A 17,281-nucleotide genomic window follows, 5' to 3' on the forward strand; every position below is an offset into this window, starting at 1 on the left:
CTGTGATTAATCATGATTAATCCAAATTCCAAAATGTGATTAATCTGATTTAAAAAAATTATAATTTCACGGTCCTAGTTAAATACTACAAAAGCCACCCAGAAAGCTCAGAATTTTGCACTGCAACATGTACATCAGGGCAGTCCAAACTACAGTGGCCATGTGCGGCCCGCGAGACGTCATGAATATAAGGAGTCTGGCCTGCAGGGTGATTTAAATACATTTTGAACACCTGACAATATTGACGCTACAACTTTGACACCATCCTGTGGACAATGTGAGTATTTCAGGTCAATGACCATGAATTGTTCTCAGCAGGAAAATACAGCACATCATTTACTTATATGACACAATCCAAACAACCTTCCCTAGTCATGGATCGGGAAAAAAAATGCAACCAAAACAAAAAGTCAACACACATGGTCAGACATAACACAAGCTGCTCACCGAACTTTGTGGATAGTATAAAAAAATTCCACGCAACATAATTATTTTTCTAAATTACAATGCATGATTGGAAAAATGCAAAATATTTTCCACACTTATTCATGTTTGGCGCATTTTAGCTGCTTGATTTTTCTGATTGATTACAAAACTTTAAAGGAGGTCGTCACGGAAGTAAACGACATAGTAGTTGAACTTTCACATACTCTTATTATTCAATTACATGAATTATATATCCATCCGTTTTTTACCGCTTGTCCCTTTCAGGGTCGCGGGGGGTGCTGGAGTCTATCTCAGCTGCATTTGACCGGAAGGCGGGGTACGCCCTGGACAAGTCGTCACCTCATCGCAGGGTCAACACAGATAGGCAGACAACATTCACACTCGCATTCACACAAGGGCCAATTTAGTGTTGCCAATCAACCTGTATATCCATTATATTAATATAAACTCCTGTGTACATCATTGCACTCTAATAGTTATATTTTTTCTTTAATTGATAGTACAATGTACAGTAGAGTGCAGTGTTACCTGTACACGGCAAACACCAGTGCCAAGGCAGCGATGGCTTTCTCCCCACCAGACAGATTCTCCATGGACATAAAGCGCTTCCCAGGAGCCACGCAGCTGTAAGTGATCCCGCCAAGGTACGGCTCGTCTGGATTTTCCGGGATCAGAATGGCCTGGAACGCATTTCATATCATCATCTTAGATGTCATCACCTGCAGCATCTCAACTTTTGAATTTAAAAGGGCCTTCATAAAGGAACCCAAAGTAGTGGATTCACCTGGACGCCGCTGTTCTGGCATATTTTTTTGTAGATCTGGTCAATGACAACGGACACATGGTTGAAGCACTGGTTGAAAAGATGTAAGCGTCGAATCTTGACTTGTTCAAACTGTTGGTTGCACTTCTTGACAACTCTGGCGGTGGCGTTTAAGGCTTTAGGGACAAAAACAATTAGCAATTATGTGTGGAAAGGTACATGTATTCCTTAATCCTATTTTTCCAAACGGAACCTTGGGTACCCACACGGTAGATGTAAATGTGAGCTATATGAGGGACAGGATGTGTGCCTTGCCGTCATGTGTTTAGTCTGTAAACTAAAACATTGTGGACTAGTACTGTAGGGTATACCGGTACAAATGAAATATCGCGGTACTAATCAATTTAAAACGGTACTATACCACCTTTGAAAAATACCGTTACCGTTTATGCTGCTGTGCGGAGGTGACTACAGAGCCGAGGCACATGATGTCGAGTGTGTCAAAACGCACACACAAAGTGCATACAAGCAATAACATCTTGGAGAGGAAGAATGGCAAAAAACGTCCTTTCTACTGGTTAATGAAGAGGGTACATGAAGCGCAATATGGAGGTATTTGGGCTTCATAATTAACAGTAAAGGTGACACTTTAAACAGCGAAGCGCCATGCTGCAAGTGTTGCTTTAAAACACGCCTCGCCAAATGTGGCGATGAGTATTACCACCTTTGCTTCAAACTTAGGTAAACATTTAAATAATAAAAATTCAGATCGGCAAAAGGATTTATAAAGAGTGACAGATAATAATGTAGTTCTCGTAAACACACACATGCTACTCTCATAAGTAAACCAGCTCCCCTGCTGTGCACATGAAGATACGTAGACACGCATACATAGCTGCTTGGATTAATGCCAAATATTAGCACAGCTAAAACCGCCCAATTAGCTTCAACTAATGCAAGGGAAATGACTGAATTTTTTAACAAAATCCTACAATGTGTGTTTTATCTTTAACAAAAGTGTTTTACTTGCTTCATGGCTAATCTGTGTACTTTTATCCATAGTTTTGTTTTTAGTATTGACTAATAATTGTATTTTTCTTAGAGCACAGACCAGAATTGGCAACCATAAATCATTAAGCATTTAATATAATGTCAATAAAGCTTTTTATTAATTTCTAACCTAATACTTGATTATGGCAGACTATATGTAATATAGTTTTGAAAAGTATCGATATACATTTTGGTACCGGTACCAAATTATTGGTATCTGGACAACCCTTGTGCAGACCCATCTGGACTTTAAATATATTGTCCATTAAGTCTCCTGTTTGGGAACACTTGACCTTCCCGGTGAAACACGTGAACAAAAACAAGTGGATAAGATGAAAGCAGTGTGCTGTCATAGTTCAGTAAAGATGGGGACTTTAAACTTCAACCAAAGAAAGAAACTTTTCTCAAAATAAAACAATTATTCACACTCTTCAAACTCTTACTGTTGCAATTGTCTGCATTCTCATACTTGACACTTTTTTAAATTTGGCATATTCTAACAATTACTAAGCAACAAATGATTAATTCATTATTATTAATATATACAAAATATGTAAGTTCCTTTTTTATTGGAGTCATTTATTTAAAACGTTTATTACATGCCCGCAGTTTGTAGTTTTGTAAATTTGAAAATCCTTAAAGTTGTTTCACAAAATCTAAGTAGTTTCACATTTTGTTCCCTTACTGTACCTAAAGTGAACCAAACTGTGATTATTGAGTAAATTATTGCCCTCGCTTTGATGCATCTCAATTGTTAAAAAGTGTTGGTCGGTTACACTAAATATGATTTTCATCCAGTGTTTGTCATTACCTGTATTGAGAGTGTGATAAATTAGGGGTTCTTAACCTTTTGGACCTCAGGGCTCAGCTTTTACATTACAGAAATGTAGTAATCTTCTTGGTTTTAATGGTATTCAATAATTATATCTGACCTACTCACAGTTTACAGCCTTGTAAAATGACATGAAAATATGTGTTAATCGCAACAATTATTATAAAGGCTAAGTCAGGCTGATTACAAAAAAAAACAACTAATCAAATATACTGCAAAAGAAGGGACTCAAAAACAGATGAAAAATAAATGTAAGTACAATTATGCAGTGCTAATATTAAATAAAAAAATAATTATAAATAAAATAATATATATGTTTCCTAAATAAACTGTCAAAACATTATAGTGTAAATGAAAATACAGCTTCACCACTTTAGTCATAATTTTTGTGCTTAAGAAACTTCACTATGACTTTAGCTGAAGACATCTTCTGTTTGTTTGATATTGTCATTACTGCCACAAACAGTGGAAAAGTGTATTACCGCTCCAGCCCGTACGGATCACAGCTGAGAAAAACAGTTTTTTTGCGGCCCCCTAGGGATTAAGAAACACTGGGATGAACAATAGCACATGGTCACTTGATCAAATGGAGACCTGAGATACTTGTGCAATATGTTTGGGCTTCATTATCGTGAGAGCCAGAAGTGAAGTGAAGAGGAATTACCATCCGTCAGTCCCTGTAGCTTGTCTTTTAACTGCTTCATCTTTTCCACAGCTTTTAAATTGGGTGTGATGGTTTGATGCAGCTCTTCCTCTATGGAATATACAGACTCCCTCAATCTCTCTATCTTGGCATCCACCTCCTCGGTAGGGACGTCCTGCACACACACACACACACACACACACACACACACACACACACACACACACACACACACACACACACACGTTAAACCACTTGCTGGTCTTACCATCGTGGTAGAAAGGGAGATGTGTCACCCTGATCTGGGCATCCAGGCAGGAGTAGTCGACAACAAGCTCAGCCTCTCTCTCAAAGATGTTCATTGTGACCGAGGTACCTTCAGATTCTGTGTCAAGCTGCCGAGAACCCAAAAAGAACCCCCACAATATCAGCAAGCGTGTAACCCAGGGGTGTCCAAACCTTTTGACTTGGGGGCCGCATTGAGGTAAAAAAATGTGGTCGAGGGCCGAAAGCCCACTGCATGTAAAGCAACCTATACATATATATTACATTATATATTAATATAATGAATATATAATTAATATGGATGTTAAGAGTATGTGAAAGTTTGACTCCTACCTTGTCTACTTCTGTGACAACCTCCTTAAAGTTTTGTAATCAATCATAAATATCAAGCAGCTAAAATGCGGCAAACATGGATAAGTTTGTAGAGTGTTTTGCCTTTTTTTCCATCATGCAGTGTAATGGATTTAAATGGGTGTAATTTTGAGTTTTCTATGGTGCGTGGACGTTTTTAAAATAATATCCACAAAATTCAGTTAGCAGGTTGTGTTATGTGTGACCATGTCTGTTGACTTTTGTGTCGGTTGCTTTCCCCCCCCCCGCCATGACTAGGAAAGGTTGTTTGATTGGGTCATATAAGTAAATGCTATCATGTGTTCACTTCAAATTGACGCCGCACCGATCCGCCTGTCGATCTCACGATCCACTGTTCCCTCACTCGTGAACAAGACTCTGAGGTATTTGAACTCCTCCACTTGGGGCAGGGTCTCCTCCCCAACCCGGAGATGGCACTCCACCCTTTTCCGAGTCAGAACCATGGACTCGGACTTGGAGGTGCTGATTCCCATCCCAGTCGCTTCACACTCGGCTGCGAACCGATCCAGTGAGAGCTGAAGATCCTGGTCAGATGAAGCCATCAGGACCACATCATCTGCAAAAAGCAGAGACCTAATCCTGCAGCCACCAAACCAGATACCCTCAGCGCCCTGACTGCGCCTAGAAATTCTGTCCATAAAAGTTATGAACAGAATCGGTGACAAAGGGCAGCTTTGGCGGAGTCCAACCCTCACTGGAAACGTGTCCGACTTACTGTCGGCAATGCGGACCAAGCTCTGACACTGATCATACAGACAGTCCGTTACCCCATACTCTCTGAGCACTCCCCACAGGACGGTGGAATGCCTTCTCCAAGTCCACAAAGCACATGTAGACTGGTTGGGCAAACTCCCATGCACCCTCAAGGACCCTGCCGAGAGTATAGAGCTGGTCCACAGTTGCACGACCAGGACGAAAACCACACTGTTCCTCCTGAATCCGAGGTTCGACTATCCTGCGTAGCCTCCTCTCCAGTACACCTGAATAGACCTTACCGGGAAGGCTGAGGAGTGTGATCCCACGATAGTTGGAACACACCCTCTGGTTCCCCTTCTTAAAGAGAAGAACCACTACCCCGGTCTGCCAATCCAGAGGTAATCCCCCACCCCCCTCCCTCACCCCCGATGTCCACGCGATGTTGCAGAGTCTATTCAACCAAGACAGCCCCACAGCATCCGGAGCCTTAAGGAACTCCGGGCGGATCTCATCCACCAGCCTTGCCACCGAGGAGCTTTTTAACTACCTCTACAACCTCAGCCCCAGAAATAGGAGAGCCCACCACAGATTCCCCAGGCACTGCTTCTCCATGGCTTACCCGAACTCTTCCCATGTCCGAGTTTTTGACTCTGCAACCGCTGAAGCCGCACACCGCTTGGCCTGTTGGTACCTGTCTTCTGCCTCCGGAGTTCTATGAGCCAAAATAGCCCAATAGGACTCTTTCCTCAACTTGACGGCATCCCTCACCGCTGGTGTCCACCAGCGGGTTCTAGGATTACTGCCACGACAGGCACCGACAACCTTGCGGCCACAGCTCCAATCGGCCGCCTCGACAATAGAAGTACGAAACATCGTCCACTCGGACTCAATGTCCAGCGCCTCCCTCGTGACATGTTCAAAGTTCTTCGGAGGCGGGAATTGAAACTCTCTCTGACAGGAGACTCTGCTAGGCATTCCCAGCAAACCCTCACAATGCGTTTGGGCCTGCCAGGTCTGTCCGGCATCCTCCCCCACCATCGCAGCCAACTCACCACCAGGTGGTGATTGGTAAAAAGCTCCGCCCCTCTCTTCAGCCGAGTGTCCAAAACATGATACCGCAAATCCGATGACACAACTACAAAGTCGATCATGGAACTGCGGCCTAGGGTGTCCTGGTGCCAAGTGCACACACCCTTATGTTTGAACATGGTGTTTGTCATGGACAATCTGTGACGAGCACAAAAGTCCAATAACAAAACACCACTCGGGTTCAGATCCGGGCAGCCATTCTTCCCAATTCACGCTAAGGCTGCAGCTAACGATTATTTTTCTATCGATTAATCTATAGATTATTTTTTCGATTAATCTATACATTATTTTTTTCGATTAATCTATAGATTATTTTTCCTTTTACCGATTATTTTTTTTATTTAAAATGAAGATGAAAAAATAAATGTAGGCCAGTTTTTTCAAAAGGCATGGCTTTTATTTACAAAAAAAAAAAGTATGGCCACTCAGTCAACATTGACAACAACATGACAAAATATTCTGTAACAATGTAAACTTTTAACATTTAACAAAATTAAAAGTAGCTTATTTGCTTTTTAATGTGCAAATATAAAAGTAAACATCCAGTGCAATCTTAATATTCTGCAATAGTATAAGCATTTCAAAAGTAAAAGTATTGCTTATTTGCTAAAATGTGCAAAAATAAAGATAAACAGCCAATACAAAAAAGTGCAAAACGAAATATTCTGTAACAGTGTAAACATTTCAACAAAAGTAAAAGTATTGCTTATTTTGCTTAATAACACAACAATGATAGTATGATTAAAGTGAAAGTTAATTGTTGGTTTGTACATAGTATATGTAACTGTTAATGTTGTAAAAGGTATTTGCACAACTAATTAACGTTAGCGTTAAAGAGCGCATCTTTGTAAACACTGAACAGGCACGCCAAACGCGCCTCTCAGAGCGAAACAGTGTTTTAGTTTATGAATTTACAACGCAGATACAAATGACACATTCATGTTTTTGTGTAATGATGACAACGTATACTCACGCGGACGATTGACTAGTTGATGGTGATGGCAAGAACGCTGTCGGGTGTTTTCTTTTCAAATGTTCGTTTATAGCCGTTGTGCATACAACAACATTATTAGCAGAGGTGGGTAGAGTAGCCAGAAATTGTACTCAAGTAAGAGTACTGTTACTTTAGAGATTTATTACTCAAGTAAAAGTAAGGAGTAGTCACCCAAATATTTACTTGAGTAAAAGTAAAAAGTATATTGTGAAAAAACTACTCAAGTACTGAGTAACTGATGAGTAACATACACACATATATATATATATATATATATATACACACACACACACACATATATATATATATACGTATATATATATATATACATATATATATATATATATATGTATATATATATATATATATGTGTGTGTGTGTGTGTGTGTGTATATATATATATATATATATACACACACACATATATATATATATATACACATATATATACATACATTGATATATACAGTATATAATTTATATTTATTTATTTTGCCGTTTTTGTTTACATGTTAAAGGTGTTTTAATGAATATACATGCATGTTTAACACATATAGATTCCTTTCTTTCATGAAGACAAGAATATAAGTTGGTGTATTACCTGATTCTGATGACTTGCATTGATTGTAAACAGACAGTATTGCTTATAACGTCCACGTTTTCAAATGGAGGAGAAAAAAAGTTCCTCCTTTCTGTCTAATACCACATGAAAGTGGTTGGTTTTTGGTATCTTATTTGTCCATCTTCCATATTCGTTTTTATACACTTTACAAGAAATAAATTGACGGCAAACTCCGTAGCTTGCTAGCTTGTTTGCGCTGGCTTTCGGAGACTCTTATTTTGAAAGCGCGGCGCGATGGAGCGGCACTTTTATTGTGAAGACAGGAACTGTGCAGTCAGTCTTTAGGCTTTTGACGGGATGTACGGTTGAAATAAAAAGTAGTCTTTTTTCCTTCACACTTTTGATTGATTGATTGGAACTTTTCTTAGTAGATTGCACAATACAGTACATATTCCGTACAATTGACCACTAAATGGCAACACCCCAATACGTTTTTCAACTTGTTTAAGTCAGGTCATGTGACCGCCTGGCTCTGTTTGATTGGTCCAACGTCACCAGTGACTGCATCTGATTGGTGGAACGGAGTGAAACGTCACCAGTAAGGCAGGCACTTTGAAGGTCTGTCTGACAGACCAAAACAAACAAAGTGTGCATTAACAGATCGATAAAAATTAGTAGCGAGTAGCGAGCTGAATGTAGATAAAAGTAGCGGAGTAAAAGTAGCGTTTCTTCTTAGGCCGTTTATTGAAATACTCCCACCCTTTTGACGACTTTTGGCGTGTTTTTTCCCCTCGCTCGCACCGCTCGCATCGTCTGCTTTGCGCTCCGCCATGACGGTAGTGTGACGTAAATATGCGACGCGTCGAAGCACAAAAACGGCGTCGACGTATTTACGTAACCGATGACGTCGACTACGTCGACGCGTCGTTTCAGCCCTAATTCACGCCTCTCCATGTTTCACTGTCGTTGCCAACATGAGCGTTGAAGTCCCCCAGTAGAACAAGGGGAAGCACTCTCCAGTACTCCTTCGAGTGAATCAAAAAAGGGTGGGTACTCTGAGCTGCCGCTTGGCACGTAAGCGCAAACAACAGTCAGGACCAGTCCCCCAACCCGAAGACGGAGGGAAGCTACCCTCTCGTCGACTGGGTTAAACTCCAACGCGCAGGCTTTGAGCCGGGGGGGAAACAAGAACTGCCACCCCAGCCCGTCGCCTCTCACTGCTGGCAACGCCAGAGTGGAAGATAGTCCAGCCCCTCTCAAAAGAACTGGTTCCAGAGCCCTTGCTGTGCGTCGAAGTGAGTCCGACTATATCTAGCCGGAACTTCTCCACCTCGCGCACTAGCTCAGGCTCCTTCCTCCCCCAGCGAGGTGACGTTCCACGTCCTAAGAGCTAGCTTATGTAACCGAGGATCGGACCGCCAAGTGCCCTGCCATTGGCTGCCGCCCAGCTCACATTTCACCCGACCTCTATGGCCCCTGCTATGGGTGGTGAGCCCATTGGAGGGCTGTGGGGACAGGCCCGGCCACCAGGCGCTCGCCATCGTGCCCCACCTCCGGCCCTCGCTCCACAGGGGGGCCCCGGTGACCCGTGTCCGGGCGAGGGAAATCTGGGTCCTTCGTTTGTATTCTTCATAGAGGTCTTCGAGCTGCTCTTTGTCTGATCCCTCACCTAGGACCAGTTTGTCTTGCGAGACCCTACCAGGGGGCATAAAGCCCCCAGACAACATAGCTCCTAGGATCATTGGGACACGCAAACTCCTCTACCACAATAAGGTGGCAGCTCATATATATATATATATATATATATATATACATACATACAATTAGCTAGCTCAGTGGCCTTGTGTTTAGAGTGTCCACCTTGAGACTGGAAGATCGTGAGTTCAAACCCCGGCCAAGTCATACCAAAGACTATAAAAATGGGACCCATTGCCTCCCTGCTTGGCACTCAACATCAAGGGTTGGAATTGGGGGTTAAATCACCAAATTATTACCGAGCGTGGCCACCGCTGCTGCTCACTGCTCCCCTCACCTCCCATGGGGTGAACATGGGGATGGGTCAAATGCAGAGGATACTTTTACCACACCCAGTGTGTGTGTGATTCTCGTTGGGACTTTAACATGAACTTTTTAATATGGCGACACAGTCGCAGCAATAAAATTGTCAGACATTAAAAAATTATTGGAAAACGACTGGCAGGACTTGAATGTGTAATAAGACAATAGCAGGAGAAGTTAAAATGCTTGATGGAGTCGCTTACGGTGGCAGACTTTTCAGATGTGTTTTTACCTGCACCTCACTGATTTCTTCCAGATTTCCTGAGAGCATAGTTATTGGCAGGTCATTGATCTTGCAGGCCAGCAGCAGGTTGTGGCGGGCTAATTGTTTTTGCTCCAAGCTGATCTCCACAGACATCACTTCTCCCTGACGTTTCACCAACCCTCTGAAGGAGAAGGAAGTTTCTTCTTAATAGAGCTAATCTTTGTCGTGTGGAAATGTGTGAAAGTATGCATAGACCAGGAATATGGTGGCTTTAGTTTATGTGCAACAGAATGATGGAATATCCAAACCTGATTTTCCCTTAGTTTTCACAAATTATATTCATTTTCCACCATCAAGGTTCTGTAGCAGTAGGTGTGCACGATAACTATCAGGTCAATATGAGGAATTATGACATCATACCAATAAATCTGATACCAATATAAAATAGCTGCGATAACCGACAAAAAATAAAACGCTCCAATGAAGCGTGCTAGACGATATATTGACCTACAAATTATTGCTGATAAAATATATTATTGTCAAAATTATTTTGAGACCAAATTAACTACTGATGAAATGATAATACATAATACTAATTCAAGTATACACTTTCAAACTCAATAAACGTAAAAGTATTTCTGTTTTTTTAACCATGTAATTGGAATATAAACTTTTAAATATACAAGTTCAATAAAATAAACACATACATAAAGGAAAAGGGGGTAGGGAACCCTCAAATATACACAACCAAAACAATAAATACAATGTCGAAATAAAATTATTGTGACCAAAATTATCACAGTTAGCATTATTGTCGGGGTACTGTTGAATGTGCTCAAAAAGTACTTGTACACACACTAACATCTTATTATTACGGTACTGTTAAATGTGCTCAAAAGGTACTTATACACACACTAAAATCTTTTAACCAAGTTGTATTTTTATTTTTAATAACTAAAATAAATACCCACACAATATACTTGCTTAACAGAGGAAACATCAAATGTTGTTCTGGCTTTACAAGAGCCATAATTTTAGTTGTGTGTTTAAATATGTTTATTGTCTTCCATTTTACTTTGTAAAAGTTTTAGAAGTTTTTTTTAATCGACTGATCACTTACGGTTTATGTGACGTCACGCAAGTTCACTTCCCGTTGAACGGACGTCCATCTCTTTAACACGACACTGTGGATTTTCTATGGGTCACTTTGTGCAAAGACAGCACAGCCTCTTTGTTTAATGTGAATACTGTATCTTAGTTGTTTGGACAGTAATGTCTTTATACAAGTTTAGATCAGAATGTTACGTTTCTAAATAGGGAAGATTGTAATGTCTCTTGTTTTCATGTTAGCATTTAAGCGAACTAGCAAGCTAACGCTAGTCGGTTTATAAGTTCATCAAAGTGCAGTTATCAATGCCGTTTTTTTGGTCATTTTAATTAAATTCGGTAATTGTAACCATTGGGAGTTTTACGGCGGTTACCATTACTACCGTTTATGTGCATGTCGTACAAACACTCACAGCTTCTGAACCAGTGCAAAAAATTGACCGCTCTTGTAACCCGTATCAACACATGCATATGGTGATTATGGATGCTGCAAAAGTTAGCAACTACATTTTCATTATCGTTCAGTTATTTGACTTATCGAATATCGGCCCAGTCGTAGGTGTGAGCAAACTAAGCGCTCCTTTTCTCCTTCGTGCATGCTGTAGACCAGTCACAAATTTCCCCTGAGCTGATTGTCAACAAAAATGGCGTCATATGTGTTGGACATTTTCATTGTTTCAGAGGAAGACGTTTCACGTATATGCACCACATATTCTGTAAACAAAAGGTAAAAACCCATTAAGCTTCAACACATCACACCTTAACAGCCACCCTTAAATACCAGCATCGCTATGACTGTGAAAGACTCCTGAGACGCCTGCTGCTGAAGAAACCGCCCAAAAAAGTGTGCACCAACTATAGTTAAATCTACATAGAATTTTTTTTAAAACGTAAATATGTTATCTGCAATTGTATCAGCTTGTATAAATATATGTTGTGCATCTGTACTAATCAATGCTAACAGCTAAAGTTAGTAGGAAAACTAGGAAAGATTTCGGACCGATACAATGGTGCTGTTCAGGTTTACAGCTATAAAACTGCATTAAAATAACAACACAACAAAAAGTGTTCAAAATCTAAAATCATCTAAAAATCTAAATCATGGCTCAGGCTCCTTTTTAGAGGTTCAAAACCAGCTTTATAGTATTTGAATACAAATTATAACAAATTATATATACCATATTTTGTATCTTGCAAACACACTACTCATTTAGTAGGGATTCACGATTCTCTGCCCCACAATATTTACATATCAGGTACCGATAAGATAGGCTCCAGCAACCCCCGCGACCCCGAACGGGACAAGCGGTAGAAAATGGATGGATGGATGGATGGAAGGTAACACCCTGCTTCCCAAGATCAATAGCAATACCTCAATTAGATGTATAATTTTAAAAATTGAGATTCAAGTGCAGTTTGTACACACCTTTAAGTAAGAATGAGTCAAACAGAGATATGGTTTTGACAAAGTGTACCTGTTGATTTGTCTTGACTAGGGACGGGTACTGTTCACATCTGAAAACCCAATTCCTACTACCTGGGTAGCAATACCGGTACTCAACGGTACCAATTATCAGTACTTTTGTGTGTTAATAAATGTTAATTATGTGATAATAACAATTTATTTTTTAATGTAACATTTAAAAATTAGCTGATTATAATAACTGTGCTGTCCAGTTATTATATCTTGCTTTCTTTTATCACGTGAGTCTCATTTTTAATGCAGTTGCACTTCCAAGACATTAGATGGCAGTACTGTATAGGCTACAAATGGTACTGTATGTTGTAAACTAAGAAGTAGCTTTTTCCAGGAAGCTGACTGTGTTATGTTGCACCCTACAAAGTGTTTAAACTGTAAGTATTGTGCTTATTACAGACTAGCTGTTTGATTGTAACTTTCATCTTAGTTGTAGTTTTTTTAATTTTTTTTTTAACATGTTTGGAGATGTTGAAATCGCAACGTAAAACCTCTAATGCTAATAGTAGTTTTCTCACACCAACTCACAGCACAGTTTAGGTAATCTCGCCTCATTGGAGCAATTGTATTTGTTTTTCAATGTTATCAGTGTCACGTTTGGGTCGCATAGGAGCGAGAGTCGTGTTCCCAAGATGCGGATAGGACAGGCAGGATGCAGTGCGCAGGTAAGAAGAGTCTTTTACTTATTTCTTTAAGCAAGTCAAAAATGTAAAAAACAAGAGACGTGCCACTGGGAAGCGCGCGGGAGCCCAAGGCAAACACTTTGAATATTCTTAGCCTGGCATCAAAAAGCATAGACGTATGACGTAGCACTAAGCTAACATGAAACATAAACAATATTAGCAAACAACGAAAAGGCGAACAAAAAGGTCATGACAATCGGAATTTACATATCAGTGTGACCATAACTCTCCATATTGTTCTGATATTTATCGCACACCTATATTATTTAGTTTAATTTAGGTATTTTAGTTATGGTATTTGCAAAAGTGGCATCCATCACTAGTTATTTATCTTACCTCTTACTCTCTTGGAGGCGCAGTATTTTCTCCTCCAGCTCAGATTTAAGGGTTGCTACTTGTCCCTTCTTTGCCAGCAGTTGGTTGTTCATCTCCTGTAGATTTTTGTCAACTTCTTTAACGGCCCCTAACAGCTTCTCCTCATCCTGAAAACAGAGACTGAAGATCGGGCTAAACAATTTCAATAAAGCTACAGACTACAAGACGCGAACATATTTGATGACTTGTGAGCATTTAAGAAGCAGGCTCCGGCTCCATTAAAAAAACATTACAGTATATTCACGCTAACCTTCCTCCTCTCAGCAATGACACTTTCTTCCTGGTCGATGGACGTCTGTGTTTCAGCAAGTTTCTTCTTTTGCTTCTCGAGTTGCTCTCGTTCATACTCCAGCTTGACATTCAAGCGCGTTAACTGGCTCTCAAACTCCAAGCTGAAAGTATCACAGTGCAGTATCATGTTGACTCCACGACTGACTAAGCCTGACAAGCCTTTTTGTACCGCTTCATGTCGTGCTCTTCCTGCTGTTTCAACTGCTCCTGCTCAAACACTCTGATGTTGTCCACACCGATGTCCGCACAGAAGTCCGAAAACACTGAGTCTTCTGTCTAAGTGAGCAAAACATCCACACTCAGTACGTTTCCATGCCCTAAATTAGTCTGATATCTCAAATAATTTGGTTTCTTTAATTTTCACAGAAGGCCCAGTTTCCATGCTCTATCTCTAATGCCATTTGCTGTGTGCCTTTTGTACATTGTGGTAATTTCAGATTATTTAGCTATGTGGGAATATAAATACAAAAAACCAGTGAAGTTGGCACGTTGTGTAAATCGTAAATAAAAACAGAATACAATGATTTGCAAATCCTTTTCGACTTATATTCAATTGAATAGACTGCAAAGACAAGATACTTACGTTCGAACTGGAAAACTTTGTTATTTTTTGCAAATATTAGCTCATTTGGAATTTGATGCCTGCAACATGTTTCACAAAAGATGGCACGAGTGGCAAAAAAGACTGAGAAAGTTGAGGAATGCTCATCAAACACTTATTTGGAACATCCCACAAGTGAACAGGCTAATTGGGAACAGGTGGGTGCCATGATTGGGTATGAAAGCAGCTTCCATGAAATGCTCAGTCATTCACAAACAAGGATGGAGCGAGGGTCACCACTTTGTCAACAAATGTATGATCAAATTTTCCAACAGTTTAAGAACAACATTTCTCAACGAGCTATTGCAAGGAATTTAGGGATTTCACCATCTATGGTCCGTAATATCATCAAAAGGTTCAGAGAATCTGAAGAAATCACTGCACGTAAGCAGCAATGCCGTGACCTTTGATCCCTCAGACGGTACTGCATCAAAAACTGACATCAGTGTGGATAAGATATCACCACATGGGCTCAGGAACACTTCAGAAAACCACTGTCATCAACTACAGTTCGTCGCTACATCTGGAAGTGCAAGTTAAAACTCTACTATGCAAAGCAAAAGCCATTTATCAACAACACCCAGAAACGCCGCCGGCTTCGCTGGGCCTGAACTCATCTAAGATGGACTGATGCAAAGTGGAAAAGTGTTCTGTGGTCTGACGAGTCCACATTTCAAATAGTTTTTGGAAACTGTGGACGTCGTGTCCTCCGGACCAAAGAGGAAAAGAACCATCTGGATTGTTGTAGGCGCAAAGTTCAAAAGCCAGCATCTGTGATGGTATGGGGGTGTATTAGTGCCCAAGGCATGTGTAACTTACACATCTGTGAAGGCAGCATTAATGCTGAAAGGTACATACAGGTGTTGGAGCAACATATGTTGCCATCCAAGCAACGTCTTTTTCATGGACGCCCCTGCTTATTTCAGCAAGACAATGCCAAGCCACATTCTGCAACGTGTTACAACAGCGGGGCTTCATAGTAAAAGAGTGCGGGTACTAGACTGGCCTGCCTATAATCCAGACCTGTCTCCCATTGAAATTGTGTGGCGCATTAGGAAGCGTAAAATGTGACAACGGAGACCCTGGACTACAAAAAGATCGCTATTTTGGTGAACTGCTTTGACTATTTACTGTTTGTACAAACTATGCGGTGAATTATTTGTAATTGCAGATTTGCATGTCAATTCTGTCGTCTCAATTGTTGGATATGGACGTTTAATTCTTACATCACTAAAGAGAGTAAGAGCAATGATGTTGTGAATGTTCTCAATTAATGAGATCGATGAAGTCATGTGATCTCCCACTATTATCTATTGTTGTCTACTGATTAGTAAAACATACACACATTATTTTTACTCTATATTCATTTTACTATGTTTACAAACAAGTGTCAAAAGACGGCTGTTAAGTTTTTATTTTTCCACCAGTCTCTCTTACGGCCGGTATATGCTGGCGTCATGTCACGTACTTAAAATGTCTTTTTTTGAGAACATCCTTACTTTTATTAAACTGATATTTTGAGCCAAGTTATTTGAGAAATTAGACTAATAAGTGCATGGAATCATACTGACTAATATATATGAATGTGAAGGCAATAATGGCTATTCTGATTCCAACACTTCCGTCACACTGTGTTGGGTTGAAGGTGTTGTACCTGTTTAATCTGGTCTCGGAGGTCCTTCATGGCAGATTCTTTTGCTACCACACTCTCCAGCTGCATCTGAATATCTGAGTCCAGGTTTGCCAGTTCGCTTTCCATACGAGAAATGTCCTGAAATTGTACAGCATTTTCATTGCGATCATTAATCAGACACCTGAAAGAAGTAATGTAATAGGGGACACATCCAATAACAAACATCCCAAAAGAGCTCAGATTAGGGCTACACGATTATGACCCAAACAATAATAATGATTATTTGTTATCAATTTTGAAATCACTAGTTATCAACGACCATTATTCATTTTGTTAGTTAAACAACAGATAGAAACAACAGGTCGACAATTTACTTGCATTAATGTGGTCTCCGGAGGTTGGAGGAGGCCCGTCGTGAATGAGACGTCATCATGTAATTTAAAATGAAATAGTCTAATAATAGGGCTAAATATCCATGTTGTATATTTAATGACAAATATTTGTGTTATTGTTCATTATTAGTGTTAACGTTTCATCTTTTCCTTATTACACGATGCCTTCCGCTTTATTCATCCATTTTTGATGTTTTTTACAGGGCCATTTAAAAAACAGCCACGTATCAAGGGTGGCCAGCGCATTATCAATTGGACACCCACACATGACCCAATCCAGTTGGATTCAAACTTTTGCACATAATAAGAATGGCCGTAAAAGAAAAAAATTATGTTGATATGTGATCAAATTATATGTGTTCATATGAAAAAACATGTATATATACGGTACATATAGAGTCGTGGTCAAACGTTTACATACACTTGTAAAGAACATAATGTCATGGTTGTCTTGAGTTTCCAATCATTTCTACAACTCAAATTTGTTGTGATAGAGTGATTGGAGCACATACTTGTTGGTCACAAAAAACATTCATGAAGTTTGGTTCTTTTATGAATTTATTATGGGTCTACTGAAAATGTGACCAAATCTGCTGGGTCAAAAGTATACATACAGCAATGTTAATATTTGGTTACATGTCCCATGGCAAGTTTCACTGCAATAAGGCACTTTTGGTAGCCATCCACAAGCTTCTGGCAAGCTTTTGGTTGAATTTTTGACCACTC

At 40.0% G+C, this 17,281-nt stretch overlaps 1 protein-coding gene across 2 annotated transcripts in view; it reads right to left on the reverse strand.

The window, feature by feature from the left end:
• Positions 1–17,281, reverse strand: part of smc1b (structural maintenance of chromosomes 1B) — a 39,910-nt gene that overhangs the window by 4,214 nt on the left and 18,415 nt on the right. For both annotated transcript variants that reach the window (XM_061924341.2, XM_061924340.2), the window contains 9 exons: positions 16,185–16,301; positions 14,099–14,205; positions 13,889–14,030; positions 13,600–13,745; positions 10,024–10,177; positions 4,032–4,130; positions 3,757–3,910; positions 1,232–1,386; positions 976–1,127 (listed from right to left, as the gene is read on the reverse strand). In XM_061924341.2, coding sequence (XP_061780325.1) covers positions 976–1,127; positions 1,232–1,386; positions 3,757–3,910; positions 4,032–4,130; positions 10,024–10,177; positions 13,600–13,745; positions 13,889–14,030; positions 14,099–14,205; positions 16,185–16,301 — 1,226 coding nt within the window. The remainder of the gene's footprint in view (positions 1–975; positions 1,128–1,231; positions 1,387–3,756; positions 3,911–4,031; positions 4,131–10,023; positions 10,178–13,599; positions 13,746–13,888; positions 14,031–14,098; positions 14,206–16,184; positions 16,302–17,281) is intronic.

Source organism: Nerophis lumbriciformis, linkage group LG29, assembly GCF_033978685.3.
Source record: "Nerophis lumbriciformis linkage group LG29, RoL_Nlum_v2.1, whole genome shotgun sequence".
Lineage (NCBI taxonomy): Eukaryota > Metazoa > Chordata > Actinopteri > Syngnathiformes > Syngnathidae > Nerophis > Nerophis lumbriciformis.